Source organism: Sander lucioperca, chromosome 10, assembly GCF_008315115.2.
Source record: "Sander lucioperca isolate FBNREF2018 chromosome 10, SLUC_FBN_1.2, whole genome shotgun sequence".
Classification (NCBI taxonomy): domain Eukaryota; kingdom Metazoa; phylum Chordata; class Actinopteri; order Perciformes; family Percidae; genus Sander; species Sander lucioperca.
Window position 1 is genome coordinate 24,361,169 of NC_050182.1, and position 13,845 is coordinate 24,375,013.

At 39.9% G+C, this 13,845-nt stretch overlaps 1 protein-coding gene across 3 annotated transcripts in view; it reads right to left on the reverse strand.

Annotated features, from left to right (window-relative positions):
• Nucleotides 1–13,122, reverse strand: part of clcn1b (chloride channel, voltage-sensitive 1b) — a 30,822-nt gene extending 17,700 nt beyond the window's left edge. The window contains exons 1-2 of one of the 3 annotated variants that reach the window (XM_031299496.2): nucleotides 12,898–13,122; nucleotides 12,406–12,755 (exon numbers count right to left, since the gene is read on the reverse strand). In XM_031299496.2, coding sequence (XP_031155356.1) covers nucleotides 12,406–12,456 — 51 coding nt within the window. In that variant the 5' untranslated portion in view covers nucleotides 12,457–12,755; nucleotides 12,898–13,122. The other 2 variants (XM_036005937.1, XM_031299497.2) reach the window with 2 other exon arrangements.
• Nucleotides 13,123–13,845: the final 723 nt, after the last annotated feature.

Sequence of the window (13,845 nt, forward strand, 5' to 3'; positions counted from 1 at the left end):
TCGTGTGTGTGTGTGCGTCCTTAAGAACTGTAAGTCGTATAACGAATGTTGTCAGTTCATTTAAGCCTGTTGTTGTATTGGTCTATAGTTCTTGCAAATTTAAAGTAAGTTAGCTAGTGATTTTGTTGTTTGTGTTCTTCACCTGTTAGCTAGTTGCACGTTGCTTGATCTTAATAAAGCATCAAAAGAGAGAAGTTGTCTCCGTCCGTGTTTTAACAGACACACCTGGGGCGAAGTTGGAAACCAAAATCAGCTTTAAATACAGTCCAAATTTAGTCCTCACTAACAAGTTTCAAATAATTTCACTGGAGTTACCGTTATTTTCGCGTCATCAATACCACATTCAATCTAATTGGATGGGAATACTGTACGTTGCACTTGACACACCACTACAAGACGACTCGACAGATTCAGCAGCATTCTGCATTCATTCGCGGCAAATCATTGCGGCTTGATGGTGGTAACGTTAACACATAGTAGGATGGATGGCGACATGATTGAAAATGAAGAAATCAGCAGACAAGCAGCAAGAAATCCTTGGCCTTATCTGAGAGAGATGTTTGAGATAGTAGTCATCAAGAATGACTCCTGGCCAATGTGCTGCGCAACTCTTAAAGTATGGGGAACTTCTTAATTAATGTCTGTTTAGTAATTCATATTTTATCCTTTATTTTCTTTCCAGAAGCCATATTTGAGCACACACACATACATGTAGATTCCTTTAAATGTTAAGGGGAAGATTAAAAAAAGAGAAACTGGATCTGTGACTTGTCACAGAATCACAACTGAATTCATAAATAGCTACTCAGTCAGAATCCTATTAACCTGGAGTCCCAGTCTCTGTCACAATAATCATATATGTGATGTTTCAGGCATATTGGCAGACATCCATTTACAATGTAGGCAATGGCATATAAAGAGCCTTTTTTCCATGTCCACTGAAGTTTCTCAGCTTGCACTCTAGTAACATTTGTGTGGTCCAGGTAGCTTTGCATAAAAAATGGTTGTCATTCGCAAAGCTACTTTTACTTTTATACTTTAAGTAAATTTCCAAACCTGTACTTTGTTACTTTTACTTGAGTAAATAAGTTAAATCAGTACTTCTACCAGAGTATTTTTTAACACAAGTATCTGTACTTCTACTTGAGTACGGGAAGTGAGTACTTTTGCCATCTCTGTCTGTCACTAACAGACAAGTTCGCAAACTCTCACTTGAAGCACTAAAATTGATTTAATAAAAAAATTAATCTTTTTTTTGTTATTATAATTTTTAGGGGGGCTGAGATGAAATGTAGGACTTGAGCCCCCCTAAAAAGCATCTAAAATCGCCAAGCAGGGCTGGCTGCCACAGATTACTGTCTCATGTTCACACGGGAAAGGAGAGCTGAAGCCCAGGACCAGAGAAACAGAACGAAAGTTTAGCAATCTGCCCATCCCATAATCATATCCTCTGCACAAAAACTGATTTACAAAACCATTCCACTATAATACATGAGTCACTACAACCACATGACAAAGTGACTGATATAGATGTTTATAATTAATACACCACATAGCAGGTGGCCAGCAGCTAATCTGTTAAAGGCTCTTGAAAACATTTGATGGCCTAAATCGTCAAGCAAGTTATTTTAAACCTCACTAAACACTGCAAACCACAAACTGTTATTCAGGACAATAATGCACCACTAACAGCGTTTGGCCTGAGCCAACAGCAGACCAGTGATGAGTTCTACAAAGAAGTGCAAACCACTATTCTTAATTTTAATTATTTAGCATTATGCAAAGACTTAGTTGAATATTACTTCCATAAATCATTTGTTTGTTCTAAACTTGGTGTGCTGCCCCAATGATGGTGTTTGCTACTAAGGGCAAGACAATGATGTGGGAAAGTTTAGATCACAGCAGAAAAGCATTTAAAGTCAGTAATTTTTCAGGATAGAAAACTCACCTGTCATTGTCCGAGTTGCCCAAAAATGTTAAATGCCATCACCTGGTCATTGATCACAAATTAAATGAAATATTTGCAAAAAAGTGTGTGACAAAAAGGTCATAGGTAAACTATACTGGATAATGTATGAAGGTTTCAATCTCTTATTACGATTGCTTTATATATTACTGTATCTATTTAAATTTAATCTCACATTAACCTCTCATCTGCTGCAAAACAGCACACCCCACACATCCAATTTTGAAGCAATGACTCAGAAGTACTTAAGTACTTAGTATTTCAAAAATACTAAAAGACCTCAAGAATAGAAAATTGTCTCGCGTTTCAAAATTATATGCGAGACAAATTATAATAAAGATAAGCTTTTTCATTTTTTAACTGCTTTGGAGTGAGAATTCACTAAAAAAGCTGTTTATCCAGGAATTAAGTTATTTTTTGTTGGATAATCAGATAATATATTGAAGAACTTGGCTAGAAATCTATTTGAGTGAATTTGATAGAAATATGACACTACATTTAATATACCGTATACCAGTCGTTAATATTCCTATAATATACATTTATCGCCATCTAATGTGAGAGGCACAAACAACCCATTACAGCTATAACTGGAAAAGACGAGTCAATTAAAATATGTCAACAGATCCACTTAAGCAACTTGTGATTAAAGAAGAAAGACGGAAGAACACTGGACGGTGTCATTAACTCACTAACAGCAGAGAATAAAAAAAAAAAAAAAAAATCCCCCTCCACCATCTGACCAGATGGAGCCTTTGGTCGTCAGGTCTTTACCTGTTCCTCATCAGTTGTCTTTGGCATGATGTGGTAGCAGCTCTGCTCCTGTTCTGTCTCCTGTCCTACACTGCAGACAACCTCACCACCACCACCGCTCTACACATTAACACCAAAGCACTAATCCATCAACATCATCAAACAGGCGCTGGCACCAGGCGCCATCAAAAACAGGGGCAGTAACAAAAGGAACCTGTTTACGCTTAGATTTGTTACTTAAACATTTTCTCATGCCATATCCTGCCACAACAAAAAGGACAACCACAAGATTGTAGTCAAATAGCAAAATAGTTAAAAACAAGAACTAACTATAAGAACTATATTCTCTATTAAACTGCTTAACAACAGTTACTGTGTTTTGTGTTATGTAGATGACTTGGTGCATTTCTGCATTATCAGCCATTCACATCACTTTTATTTTACTATCTGGTCCTAGAGAAGCTTTTGCATTAACTTAACTGATGTTAGATGTAAATTTTGCTCTATACTTGCTTGACAGTTTCAGGACATGGACATCAAATAGTCAGTACTTTTATATGTCTGTTGAGAGAACAGCATTGTTTTGAGCATTTTGTTTGGACCTATTGTCTTTATTTGATCATGTAAAGCTGAATTTTAAAATCAAATACTTCTTTGGAAGTCAATACATGATGACTAGCTACCTTAAGTTGTCAAATAGATGTTATGATTACTATTTTAAATTAGGCAAGGCAGCTTTATTTGTATAGTACATTTCAGCAACAGGGCAATTCAAAGTGCTTTACATGAAAACAGATTAAAAAATTTAAAACAGATAAAATACAAGAATAAAAGTTACAGTGCAGTATAAGAAATGAAACATTGAAGAGCAATTAAAACAGTTAAATATATAAAAGCAGATAAAATAGGAATTTCTCTTTATATGCTTATATAGATTGTCATACAGTGTCAACAATGCAACTTCAGTATAAGAAATGAAGTTTTTTAAAGAAAGGCAACATCAAATAGATAGGTCTTCAGCCTTGATTTAAAAGAACTGAGAGTTGCGGTGGACCTGCAGTTTTCTGGGAGTTTGTTCCAGATATGTGGAGCATAAAAACTAAATGCTGCTTCCCCCTGTTTAGTTCTGACTCTGGGGACAACAAGCAGACCTGTCCCAGACGACCTGAGAGGTCTGGGTGGTTCATAGTGTACTAGCAGATCAGAAATGTATTTTGGCCCTAAACCGTTTAGTGATTTATAAACCAGCAAAAGTATTTTGAAATCAATTCTTTGATGCACTGGAAGCCAGTGTAGAGACTTCAGTACTGGAGTGATGTGATCCACTTTCAGCGTTCTGAATCAGCTGCAGCTGTCTGATTGATTTTTTAGGGAGACCTGTAAAGACTCCGTTACAGTAGTCTAGTCTACTGAAGATAAAAGCACGGACAAGTTTTTCCAAGTCTTGCTGAGACATAAGTCCTTTAACCCTTGATATATTTTTAAGGTGGTAATAGGCTGACTTTGTAATTGTCTTAATGTGGCTGTTAAAATTCAGGTCTGAGTCCACGACTACACCAAGATTTCTGGCTTTGTCTGTTGTTGTTGTTAATATTATCGTTTGAAGCTGAGTGCTGACTTTTAATCGTTCCTCTTTTGCTCCAAAAACAACCACCTCAGTTTTTTCTTCATTTAATTTAAGAAAGTTCTGGCACATCCAGTCGTTAATTTGTTCAATGCACTTAGTCAGTTGTTGTATTGGACTATAGTCCCCTGGCGATAAGGTTATATAAATTTGTGTGTCATCCGCATAACTATGGTAACTTATTTTGTTGTTTTCCATAATTTGAGCCAGTGGAAGCATGTAGATGTTAAACAGGAGAGGCCCCAGAACTGAGCCTTGGGGAACTCCGCACGTCATATTTGTATGCTCAGATGTATAATTCCCTATAGACACAAAGTAGTCCCTATTCTTTAAATAAGACTCAAACCACTTTAGTACTGAGCCAGAAATGCCAACCCAGTTTTCCAATCGGTCTAGTAATATGTCATGGTCGACCGTATCAAATGCAGCACTGAGATCAAGTAATACCAAGATTGAAAGTGGATGTCATTAAAGACTTTAACAAGAGCTGTCTCAGTGCTGTGGTGTGGTCGAAAACCCAACTGGAAGGCATCAAAACTGTTGTTTAGTGACAAGAAAAGGTTCAGTTGTTGAGAAACCGTTTTTTCAATGATTTTACTTAAAAATGGAAGGTTTGATATCGGCCTATAGTCGCTCATTAGTGACGTGTCTAGATTGTTCCTTTTTAAGAGTGGCTTAATGACTGCAGTTTTCAGGGCCTGTGGGAAGATACCTGAGAGAAGAGACGTGTTTACAATCTGTAGAATATCAAATGCAAACAAATTAAAGCTGCAAGCAGTGATGGATGGGCCCTCGCACCTCGGCGTGCGTCGGGGTTACTGGCGGACTCCGCTCCTTGCGACCATTCATTTGCGGCACTCAGACACCGCAAATCGTCACCAATGAAAAGGGAACTCCCTGCCGAGTTCAACGATACCTCACACAGATCTCTACCTTAGATGGGTCAGCATTTATGAAAGGGGGCGTGGCTTAATCATAGGGGGCGGGCACATGTGGAAATGGCCAAAATCGCACTAATTTCGAACTTTGAAATCAAAATGGCGGATTTCCTGTTGGGTTTAGGGTATGGCTCCAATGACGTTTTTTGCACATCTTGACATGTTACATATGTGTACCAACTTTCGTGAGTCTACATGAACGCACTGCAGGGGCTCAATTTTTTTAACTTTGTAGGGGTCGCTAGCAAGCCATTTTTCTGCGCCTATTCCCGAAACCCTTAAAATACTTAAATTTTCACCAGACTTGATGCGACCGCCAATTTTGGTGAGTTTTTGAATATGTTAAGCCCCTCAAAAAGCCAATTCATTTGGTTTAATAATTATAATAATTCCTTCAGTTCCAATAGGGCCTTCGCCGCTGTCGGCACTCGGGCCCTAATAACATTTAAGAATGGGCTCCATTGAAAAAGCACTCCACCAATTTAGCATTGCACCTCTATAACATTGTCACACTCACTGTGGACACTCGTCAGATATGGTCGTTTATGTTTCACACCAAACTTAGTGCCTACATTACCCACAATGCAACTAACTGAAGCATCAAGCAGAGATGAGGAGAGAGCTACATAGATCTGGTAAACTTTCCAACTCTACCAGCTCTTTATTCATTCAAACATGAAACTGCATTTCTTTTTCCTTTTCCTTTTTTTCGTGTGTGTCTGTTTTCTTGTTAATGTTTTTCTTTTTTGGTGGGAAAAAAACAAGCAATTTGAAGACTTCACCTTGGACTCTGGGAAACTGATGGACTTTTTAAATTTCTTGCGACAATCTAACTAAGCTGTGACACTGATGTATTGCAAATAAATGCAAACTGCAATGTCAAAAAGGAAATCTGACAGAGGGAGACAGAAAGAGACAAACGACTGACAGCGTGAGAGAGACATTGATAGCTGGGATGTTGTCTCCATCTCTCAACCTTGTGTTTACCTTTGTATCACCATGTAACCTTGTGCATCCAATGACATCAGTAACAACCATTTCCCACCACTTTCACACGCTTTTTAACATTGTTGCTGCCACTGTTCGACTCAACAGTGGGATGACCTTCCCACTCCGAGTCAAGAACAACAGAGGATATATGACCCTCTCCCTACTCCTCTTCCTCTTCTAGTCGCACTAATTTACTCTCAGCAAGATTCCCTCTACCTCCCCCCGTGGCTCTTATTATATTCCTGCACTTTTTTGTCTTCACGGACACATGAAAATAGTCAAGCGTTGCTCTACAGCTCTGACACCTCTCATGGTTAGTTTCTAGTGCTCTAGAACTCAAGCTCTTATGTTGTTCTTTTTGCAAGTCTCTTGGAGTAAAGACAATGGAGAAATGTAAACCATTCCTCCCTTGGCTTTGTTAGGAACATAAAGACTGTGTTAAATTATGCCTATGGAGCTGTCAAGAGCTTTGAATTCATTTATGGATCTGCCTTTCGAGAGCCAGCTTCAACAAGGTGATGCTACTTTAAAACACAAAAAATTCAAGAGGAACTTCAAGTGTAAACAAAACAGAGAAGCCTGCAGAGAAGAGAGAGTGGGAGAGCTTCAGTCTTAGTGTGAGCTGCCAATAGATGCCGAGGTTGAAGGGCAGTGTGACATTGAGAGTTAATTAAAAAAAATAATAGCACATTCCTGCGGTCCTCACGAGAGAGACTCAGCACTGCATATTCATAAATATCTGTGTGTGTTTCTGCGGGTTCTTCAAGCATGCTAAGTTTGTGTATTTATGAGCGTGCTAAATTAAATTTGTCTGAGTGTGTTTATTTAGGCCTTACAACAATACAGTCCTGTTCCATAGCACAAGGTTAATGATAAAAATCTGACCCGCTCACTGACAGATAGATCAGGAGATTACCCCCCCCCACCCTGACACACAGCCGAAACCACACACCCATTACACACACACACGCGTCTCCATATGCATACACTAATTAACCAGCACAATAACATTTCCATGGCTCGTCCAAACACTGTTCAAGCTGTCATGTTCTAATTATGGCATGGCGGCAAGGCCAAAAGAGAAAAATAAACCAAATTGTAAAATGGTTTATGTATGAGCCCACAGTAATCTAGGAAAAAAACAACTGTGGAGGTCCCCTATGATCCTGGTTTACATGTGATAAGTTATGTCACAACATGAAAATTAAAGTCAATAAACAAGACACAGTACAAATGTGACCTTCTTTACATCTTATCTCAGTTATAAATGCGTCAGTCCTTGCAATAGTTCCAACTTTAGGTAGAAAACACTTCTACAATATACAAGATAATAAACCTTACCAGAAATTGATCAATATTCAGAACTGTTTCAAAAGTGTTGATCCGCTCCCTCATCTTTTCAGCTGTTCCTCCAGCAGGTTGCTGTTCACTTTCTTGTGCGCCTTTAGTATCCTGTAATTCCCTCTCTGGATATCTTTGTCTTACATCTGTCCTTTCCTGTCTTTGCCAGTGTGACGGACACAGACCATACCTGCTACCTGCCTCCATATAGTATACAGTAGAGCCCAGTGACTGACAGGTTTGGTCCAACACACACACACACACACACACACACACACACACACACACACACACACGAGAAAGCAGTAGAGGTTAATAGAGACACTTGAGGCTTGACAATAAATTGTCAGCAGCTCTTAATTCAGAGGGGAAATTTCTCAGTCAGGCGGCCGATCCAGCAGATTCCTGAAGCCGGATCATGAATGATATTCTGCAGGCAGGACACAAGCTTAAAGCATGAAGATAATACCTGCTGACTGAGTTGAGACCGTAACTATATTAACATTGTGTGGATAATACTGTACTGTACTTTAAGTGCCTTCAACATACATGACATGCTTTACTAAAGTCTGACAAATGTGTTGTTGGCAGTGATTGCTCACATTTGGTTACTAAAGAGTTCAAATTGTGGCAAGATACTTTACAGTTGAACAATATATTTGAAAGATGAATATACATTTTAACATTAAACATACTTGAAAACTACAATGAAAATAATGAATATTTACATCCTGAACTAAGAAAAACATTAGCATTTCTATGCCAATATATAGACAAACTAAATGTATTTAGGATAAGTCGGTATCAGATGATAATATTGGCTTGCTGTTACATCACTTGGGCTCTACCTTTATTTAGTCAAGCCAGTCTCCAACTGTGGGACCTAAAATGGGTTACAGACTGTTCTGTTGTGACCCTGTAGTTCTCACATGGTTTCTGGGTCTTTGGAGACCAGAGTGCTGCTGGGTTTCTGTCTGCATTTATCTGGCGGAAAACAGCAGAGTTCAGACTGTAGTGTGTTATTTAACTTTATGTTGGAGTTGAATACTTTATCACTGGTAACTACTTTTGGCCCTAAATCTGGAGTGCTGCTGCCAGCTTGAAAAATAACACAATTTGATTTCTATTTCAACACTATGAAGGTAAATTGAGTGTAAATATGTCTGACTTTGCCTGCAATAGACTGGCGTCCTGTACAGGGTGTTTTGTTGTCTCTTACACTACACCCACACATTAATACCTGAGCAGATATAATTAGCTGATTAAAAGCTGAATGCCTTGTTCAATCAAGAATTTTAGTTTTTGAAAATCATTTCCTGTTTAAATTTGTTTGCTACAAATTGATTTAAGAGCCAGATAAACACATTAAGGCATTTTGAGACCAGAACTGACTTATTGCACTTTGTGTTTTGGGTCACGTTTCTCGAAAGTTTTGAAGGCAAAGATAATCTTCGTCCAATTGTAAATGTGTGTCTTAATATCACCTTAGCCCTGAGATGCTTTTGGGAAATGAAACCTTGGTTTATATTCAGTGTGTTCAAGTGGTTTGTTTGTTTTCCTAATTGAACAGCTCTAAGGTACAAATACACATTAGACATTTAGATTCATATGTCCTTCCAATGCCATAAACAGATTTTTTGTACTTTTCTCTGCGTCTCACCTATGATTGAACTCTTGCGTGCAGTCTTTCACCTTTCTCCCTCACTCTCCCCCCTCAAACTTTCCCTCTTACCACCCCTTGTCCCCATCCATCCAACCCCCACCCCTGAGCTGAAACCTTACTCGTAGATAAATTTAGCAGCAGTGTGACCCAATGTTCACCGACACACTTCCACGCACTTCTCCCTCTCTCGTGCTGTCTTGACCCATCTCTCCCAGGAGGCCTGTTGTACAGACAGATGGAGGGCTAACCTTTGCACAAAAACAATGGCACCTTATTGACACCATTTTGCAACGTTAACATGGCATTTCATCATATAACTGTAATGTAACTACTAATAGTTTAATTATTATAGCCACCTCTGTAATTGAAAAGAAAAATCAAGCGACTGCGATATCATATGAAATTTAATGGCTTAATCGTCTACATCCCAGTCTGCGAGACATTTGGCAGGTGGACATTATCCCTTTTAGTATCCTGTAACATTTGAGACTTATGAGATCTATTTCACTGCTGTTGACATTCTCAGATTGAGACTCGTCTCCTCACACAACCTCATTTTTAACCACATCCATCAAATAAAACTGTAACACAACCTGCGCTATATCAGCAAGTACAGACATACAGTATGTGAGACACACACACACACACACACACACACACACACACACACACACACACACACACACACACACACACGCACACAGTCTGTGTGGCACAAGTCAACAGAGGGTGCTTCCTCTTTGTTAAGGTCAAGGGTCAACAACAGCTGTGTGACTTGGAAGTAATTAACACAAGTTTACAAACCCAGCAAGCAATAATTTGGCACTTTGCAGGTCAAAAAACATCTAGGTTAAAACTGGGCACACGTATTACGTGTTTTTTTTTTTTTTTAAACGCTTTATGTTACGGGTCCATAATGTCCGGATATCATATTCCCTAATTATTTCCAAGAAGTTTCCTGGAAAGAACTATGCATTTATGGGAGAAGAACATGTTGACACTGTCAACACCAAGTTTACAACAAATGAGTTAATGTTCGAAGCTAGACAAACGTCCATGAGCAAAATGCTGCACCTCTATACCAGGAGTGAGGTTACATGTACTAACTAAAGGAAAAATAGAGGCAGTGTTAAATTGGTACACTTCAAATTAAGGGATTACAATTGATTACCAGTGTAACCTTCTTTTAGTCAGTGGACAGCAGGTCAGGCAGACAAAAAAAACAACTCAACACATAGAAAATAGTTTCCAATGATAAATTAATAATCAATAAGGAATAACTTGGATTTAAGTGGAGCTTTACTTTCAAGGAAACTTCCTATTTTCCCTGTAATTAGTAAGACGTTACATCATACAAATTATTTGGAAACTACAGGCCTGTTAAATATAGCGTTACATATTTTTTTTATCTCAACTGTGTTCTTTTTTTACTTATACTCATTCAATTCTTATTTAATTGATAATCTTGATTTGATTATTTACACAAATGCATGTAAATCCTGTAATGTAAAATGACAGTACAAGCTCAGTATGAAGCAGGTTCTTATTTAAATGCAGTTGAAACAGGTTATATGTAACATAAACATCTGAAACACCTTCGCCTTTTAACCCAACGTAACCCAATTTTAACCTCAACACATACTGAGAACACTAAATACACAGTATATTGTAACCTCAGAGAATTGGTGTGCATCTGTGAAGATTTAGCCAGCTAAACCATCAATCTGAAAATATACTCAACCATGCCACCTGGCTAATCAATAAATAAATCATATTAGGATGATCTTTTAACAGCTCTACACATGAACCTCCCAATCGCTCAAGGCTCTAATTTCCTCTCTCTCGCACACATCCAGACGCCATCACAGCTTTCACACCGGAGTTGTAAGACTTAAGCATGTAAATAGTGTGATTAATTGAGATTTCTTATTTATATCTGACCTGTGGGCCCCTGAAGGGCTCCACAAGGGCTAGGATGTAGAGATTTGCTATGGGCAATCGTCCATTGTCTTATAAGAGAGGAAGAGAAGGAAAAGAGGAACAACACTGACGCTCTGTCACTGTCACTGCTCCTCCTCGCTTTGTCAGGCTGCTCGAACACATATATACACACCCCAGCTGCTCTCACCTCAGTCGCTCATGTATTTGTCATTCTCTTGCCTTGTAATTCACTTTCCACTCTGCAGAAAATTACCTTTAAAAACAATAGACATCATGGGTCATTTACTGTATGTCCATAGAGCAGGTGTGATTGGATGAAAACAAATTATGAGTCAATGGCAGACATGATGCTCCTGGGAGGAATGACCATCATTTTGGATGAGCTTTTAAACAGATGAACCAGAGGATTGTGACATGACTTCATCTCAACACGTACATCTAACCTGTCTGCTCAGGTTTCCTGTATATAAGTATTTATATCCACCAACACACGGAAACAGCAATGACTTTACAAGGCTCCAGCTTAAGGGAGGCGTACAGACATATAGAAGATAGAGAGGTCAGTAAAAAAAAAAAGTACGTTAGGATATAACGTGGGTAATTGAACAACAAAAATGCAAGGGATCATGTAAGGGATTTAAATCAAAATAAATTATAAAATCCTTGACTTTTGCGGGGATGACTTTCCATTTTAACGCCTTTACTCAGCGTTTCGTTACGTGGGCGGTGTGAAACCAGCCGAGACTGTGAATGCATTTGAGTGCTGTGCAAATAAATTTGACATTAAGTTCTTGTTGAAGTAGTAAAGAGGAGGAGGAAGATAGTTGAGATGAGGAGTATTGATTCAAGAGAGGGGCATTTAGAGAAGTTTTTGCAACGTAGTAGAGAAGCATGTAAAAACAGAAGAGAGCTCACTGCTGGTGGAGAAAAAAAAAGGATGCAGCATGCATACGGAAATACAAATGACTGGGAGGTAGTTGTGGAAGGAAAGTATTGAAAGGTGGTTGGAAATAATTAGAAAGTGAGTGAGGAACAGTAAAGGATGATTGGAACAGACTAAGTTACTGGTGGGTAGATGGAGAGATGAGGGAGAAGCAGGTGGAGGGGCATGAAATGAGTGGAAAGGAAAAGACATTTTAAACGACAGCAGACAGGCAGGCAGGTAAAGAAAGATTTAGGAAAGACCTACCAGGGTCTGTTGGTATCTCAGAGCCTTCCTTTGCGACGCATCTGCAGCCATTGACACGCTGTCACTGATCCAAAAATAACCGCGCTGGACACCCCAGCATTTCCAATGCCGTGGGCAACACCATATACACACACACACACGCTCTCTCTGTCTCGCTCTTTTATATATACACACACTTTACACCAGCTCAAATAAACACAAACATCTTCTAGTTTCTCACTCTCCTTTAAACTCGTTCTCAAACACACTTGTTACATAGAGAAACTCAAGAAACACAGATGACGTCCTTCCCGAACGCACTCTTCTCCAGATGATCCGGAGGCTGCAAGCCATCCAACTCCACTGCAGACCTGACAGACACACGGACAGAAATCAGACAGGCGGACACAGCAGAGCAAAGCCATCTGATGAGGCAGTGAAGGACGCAGTGCTTTCCTTTATTAGAACTGCAGACACCTAACCACACACACACACACACACACACACACACACCTTGTTGCCCTTAGTAGCACTAGCAGTCGGCCGGCCATTAGGTGTGTGTTTGGATGGACTGTTCTTGTTTGGACGGGGGTGGGGGTTGGAAGGGCACCCCCCATAGGGCTGCCCCTGCAACGTGAGCAGGAAGGTGCACATGACACCCCTATGACAGCTCACACCTAATCAGCCAATGATGCAAGGCAATCCCTATAACACTCACATGCAGTTCTCCTTAGGGAAAAATAAAATCACCACGAATGTGCCCTCCCATGGTAAAACAGCCCCCCCCCCCCCCCCCAGTACCCACTGCAGAGCTTGGTAAAATGATCTCCATATTGCTTAACCTCTTTAGCAGGTTCAAATATCTAGAGGTAACACAGGAAGGGAGCTAATCTCATATGTGCTGCACATCATTCACTTAAGCTGAAAAGCCCAGAGGCCGTCGGAGTAGACCACCACTGCTCAGCACCCCGAAGAGACAACATCCCTCTCAGACAAGTTAATCTAAAACTAACTCGTCCTCTGGTTCCTTCCCTCAGGCGGCCATTATGACAGCCACAGACACACAAAGACACCCTGCCCTGCTTTGTGGTCCACACGCCAGCACATAACAACCTAATCTCACAGCTACACCGGAGGCCAGCGAGAAATGTGTTACTCTGACCAACGGTGTGTGTATGTGTGTGTCAAGGGAGAATGACTGTGGACAGCTGGCTGGGCCTCTATCTGATACACTAAGAACATTATCACTGGGCGGTGGGCAGTGTGAGAGATACATACGTCCCAGTCACAGCATGGATAGACCTGAGCACAGCGGAATAGTGGGGAGCCAGTTATATTATACCTGAGAACAGAGCGGACAGGCTGTACGCGCGGAACAACACACACAAACACAGCAACAAGGAGGATCAAATAGAGTGGAGCATGCACAGGAGAGTACATTTGTGCTGAGGCCTTACACTC